The sequence below is a fragment of the Barbus barbus genome (genome assembly GCF_936440315.1).
Source record: "Barbus barbus genome assembly, chromosome: 3".
Classification (NCBI taxonomy): Eukaryota; Metazoa; Chordata; class Actinopteri; order Cypriniformes; family Cyprinidae; genus Barbus; species Barbus barbus.
Window position 1 is genome coordinate 37104659 of NC_136731.1, and position 4045 is coordinate 37108703.

Genomic DNA, 4045 nt, shown 5'->3' on the forward strand with positions numbered 1-4045 from the left:
AACCTGAAAAAATGAGCCCTTTTTACTGTTTTATGAATCAGTGAATGAATAGATCAGTATTAAGGATTTCAATGTTTGTCTGGTCTAGTAAGCAACAGAAACACCTGATATATTAACTGAGTCTATTCAGTCTATCATATTTATGTATAAAAACAACATTTTTGGCCAAATTCTGCAGCCCTACAAACAAGTGCAAACCTGGTGTTCTTTATCATGTTTGGCAAATAAAGAAAATGTTTGTCTGAAAGAACATTTTTGTAGAACATGAGTGTCCTTTGACAGTCACTTGCCAGTTTAAGTGATGAACTGCACGGCCTGTGGTTGTTTTCAGAGATGGGAACATCATTTATTCTTGTGGGACAATTTTGTTTTCTGTGCTACAAAACTTTCGACCTCTGTAGCACCTGAGGTGCAAAAAAAAGTGAATGTGCAGCTCTGATTAATATCAAGAACCTAATAAAGATCTAATTCAGAAAAGCGAATATTGCTATTTAAGCCCTTTTGGGACCAAGACTAAAAAAATGTAGTTAATAGTTATATCACTTTGAATTCCTTGGTAGTATGAGGGTATATTATCCTGAAATATAAGTAGGCCTATATGATAAAGGGGTTAGTGCTACTAGACACTGTATGTCCCAAAGACAGGTGCAGAAATATAAAAATCTCAGCAAACATTTGTTGTGGTTAAAGAAGCCTTTATTTCATTGTGCATCATAACAAAACTGCAAAAGCCAAATGAAGTGAGTTTGATAGAATGTATTACAACATTAAGTCAACATTATGTGTAATAAGTCTCAAAGGGATTTAAAAGAGCGATTTTTAATCATGCATTTCCAATAATTGTGCTCATAGTTGCCATCTAGTGGCACCCGCTAAATTATTTAAGCCACAGCACTACTGGTACGCTAAGTACATTTTCTTGCCCTTGTTGCCCTCATTCAGATTTTTGTCGACAAAGCTGACACCGGCTTTCTGGTATACGGTCCAGGCATCAGGGTTGATCAGCAGAACCATGTTTTGGATCTGCGATTCACATCCTTCGTTTAGGTACCATGCGTAGACATCGTTTCCACTGGTTCCAGAGTTGAGATTAACGCTGAGCTTTTTGAAGTCTTCATTCTGAAGCTTTATATTTTCCTGGAAGTTGATGGATACATTAAGAGCAGTGAGAGCTTTGCTCTTATCGGTTGAGCGGCGATACCAAAGGAAGACGTAGTTTCCAGCAGCGTCGCGATTGGTATCTTCATCCACACGAGTGAAGCCCAGATCAAACTTTTGCTTGTCAGAAGAGAAGTCAACAGTAGCTGTGATCTCACAGATGTAGCTCGGCTTCTCTCTCTTCACCCACAGGTAGATGAACTTCCCTCCAACCTTACGGTTCAGATCACAGCCCAGTCTCTCCCAGCCATCTTTCATCAGAGCAGGTTCTTCTTTGGCATCTTTGCTTACCTCGAGGTTCACAATGGGAATGTCAGATTCAGTGCTGCCGTAGAAGTACCACAGGAAGATGGGATTTTTACAAGCTCCTGCATTCAGATCTCTGTCCACCAGCTCATACCCAGCATCAGCCAGACCAGACTTCATTTGGTCATTGAATGAAAACTGGATCCTGGTCACAGGTTTCAAGCCACACTCTTTCTTGTACCAAAGAAAGACCCGGTTTTTTCCAGTTCCTTCATTGAGGTCATTATTGATGAGCTGATAACCTTGAGCTCCCAGTATTTCCTCCTCATCCTTAGTGGTGGAGACATTGAGCTTTGTTATTAGATGTGTTGCCATTTTTTTTCTTCACAGAGGAATTAGGTTAACTTTCTGCAAAAAAAAAAAAAGGAACTTTGTTTATTCATTGCTTGATTACACAATAAGAAAACTATATAAATTCTTAATTCACTGTATTCATTTCTGACATGCATAGTATTTCAAATCTTCGTAATTAAAAAAATGTTTTAGGGCTAATGTCACAAGCACTTCAGTACTTTTAGAGTAATATATACTCTTCACATACATATTTTGGCATATTACATATATTTGCATATATACTTCAAAGTATTTCAAGGTAGGAAAGTACTACGTTAAATATTCTTTGTAATAAAAGTCACATTTATCTGAAGTATATAGTGCCTCATATTGTTTCAAATCAGCCTCACCTTAATATACAGGAAAATAACAGTGTTGCTAAATAAATTGGTATACAGTAAGGTCCCATTTGTTAACATACAACTAAGTAATGAACTAACCATGATCAATATATATTAAAGGATTTATTTATTGTCTTTGTTAATGTTAGTTCAAAGTGCATTAATTAATGTTAACAACTACAAATTTTGATAATTAAATTCTAAAGCAACTCTACAGAAGGTAATAGTGTTATTATTCCGCTCAAGTCAGTTCAATGTTGATTCAATTCAGATCAATACATTACTACCTTACCAGTAAATGCAGGACCTGTCTTGCTTGTTGTAGAAGATTTTGGCTGATGATAACAGAACAGATTTTTGAGGAGGGCTCTCACTTATATATCATATAATCTGCTCCTTGCACGCCCCTTGCTGTTACATCATCATTAACCAACTTATTCCTCAACCTAGCACATGACCAACAATGAGATGGTTACAGAAATGTCTTTCTGAGAGAGCAGGAATTTACAGAGCCTTAAAAATGTCCAAACAGGTTAGGTGTGATAAGTTCCTTATTTCGGTAAAGATGTGGTTTTATGTCTAGATTTGGTGCTTTTTGTTTCTTTAACCTTTATACAGTATTGATCTTGTTGAATTGTGTGGCAGTTTAAGAAAATAATGGGAGCAAAGGAATATTCTTACTCATCCCTTTATTGTACAGAATACGTAGACTGAACTCTCCATCTTCACTGACAAGGAAAACGTGCCCTTGGAAACATTCAGTATTTGTAACCACTAGGTTTTCCAAGGCCAAAGGTGATTTTAAAGTAAAAAAAAAACTGATCTATCCCTGTGTTTGATTTATAATTACCAAATTTTTCTTGCTTTTTTTATTATTATTTGTCTGTGCTCCAAGTTAACAGATTGCTCAAATTAAGGTGTTTATTTAGACATTCTGTCAGTTGATATGATTTTTCGTGATACACTGGCAATCTCTCCATTTTTACCTCACTGGCAATTCATTGTTGAGCTCAATGTTTCGTATTCATTGTTGTTTGTTTAGCTTTTTTTGTGGTTGTTGTTGTTGGTAATTAAATATTTCATTTGACCTTGCCTAAATTAGAATAGTTTGATTAATTGTTATAACTCTTTCAGGAGTAAAAAAGAGAGATATATTTGAAGAGGTATCGCTAAAACAACTGTATTCTATTTATTTGTCATTTGTATTTATTTAACATTAGTGACTTTTCTTACTTTAAGAATAATAGAGAGATTTAGAGCTTTTACGTATAAACTTGTGTGTTTTGTAGATATAATGTCACCAACTAGGAATCAGTGAAATCCATAGGAATTGGTCACATTCTTTTAAACAACATATATTAAAATATTAGATGATAAAAACACGTATTTCACACAAAGAATTGAATAATTCTGAACTGTTTCTTTTGTTTTATCTCACTCTATATGTTGGCAGGCCAGGGAAGACTTACACAAAACCTTTACTTGCACAGTTCATACCAACTGGCCTCCATCACACTCATACCTAAACCTCAGTCCCATCAAGGTCACAGCACTCATGTGTCTGGTTTTACTCCAAGCAGGACCTGACCCGGCAACAGCTGGCATGGGAGATGGGCACACTAATGACGCTAAAGACCATAGCCTCTACTGTCAGTCACTAGTTTGGTTTACATACAACACTTATAGCTGGCATCCATTGCATGAACATAAGGGTTAATTTACATTTTTTTTCAATGGGAAATATTTTTGGGGTTTATATCTATAGACAGATGACATAGAGAAAGAAAGATTAAGAACAAGCCATTAGCCAACACCATTACAGTTTTGAGGGAAAGTCCTAAACAATACAGTATACTGTCATCTGATCTGTCGCATGCTACTGTAACCAACGCTGAGCACAGCAGGTT

The 4045-nt window shown here is 36.0% G+C and overlaps 1 protein-coding gene across 1 annotated transcript; it reads right to left on the reverse strand.

The window, feature by feature from the left end:
- Nucleotides 1–680: 680 nt before the first annotated feature.
- On the reverse strand, nt 681–2628 carry LOC306860140 (uncharacterized protein). The gene is made up of 2 exons (XM_079401688.1): nt 2431–2628; nt 681–1812 (listed from the first exon to the last, which is right to left on the reverse strand). Exon 2 carries the CDS (start codon nt 1777–1779, stop codon nt 895–897), a length of 885 nt encoding a protein of 294 aa, XP_079257814.1. The 5' UTR covers nt 1780–1812; nt 2431–2628; the 3' UTR covers nt 681–894.
- Between the last annotated feature and the right edge of the window lie 1417 nt (nt 2629–4045).

Bases quoted from the DNA above. Each gene is read 5' to 3' on its own strand.
- LOC306860140 (XM_079401688.1), bottom strand. From the start codon at position 1,779: ATGGCAACACATCTAATAACAAAGCTCAATGTCTCCACCACTAAGGAT.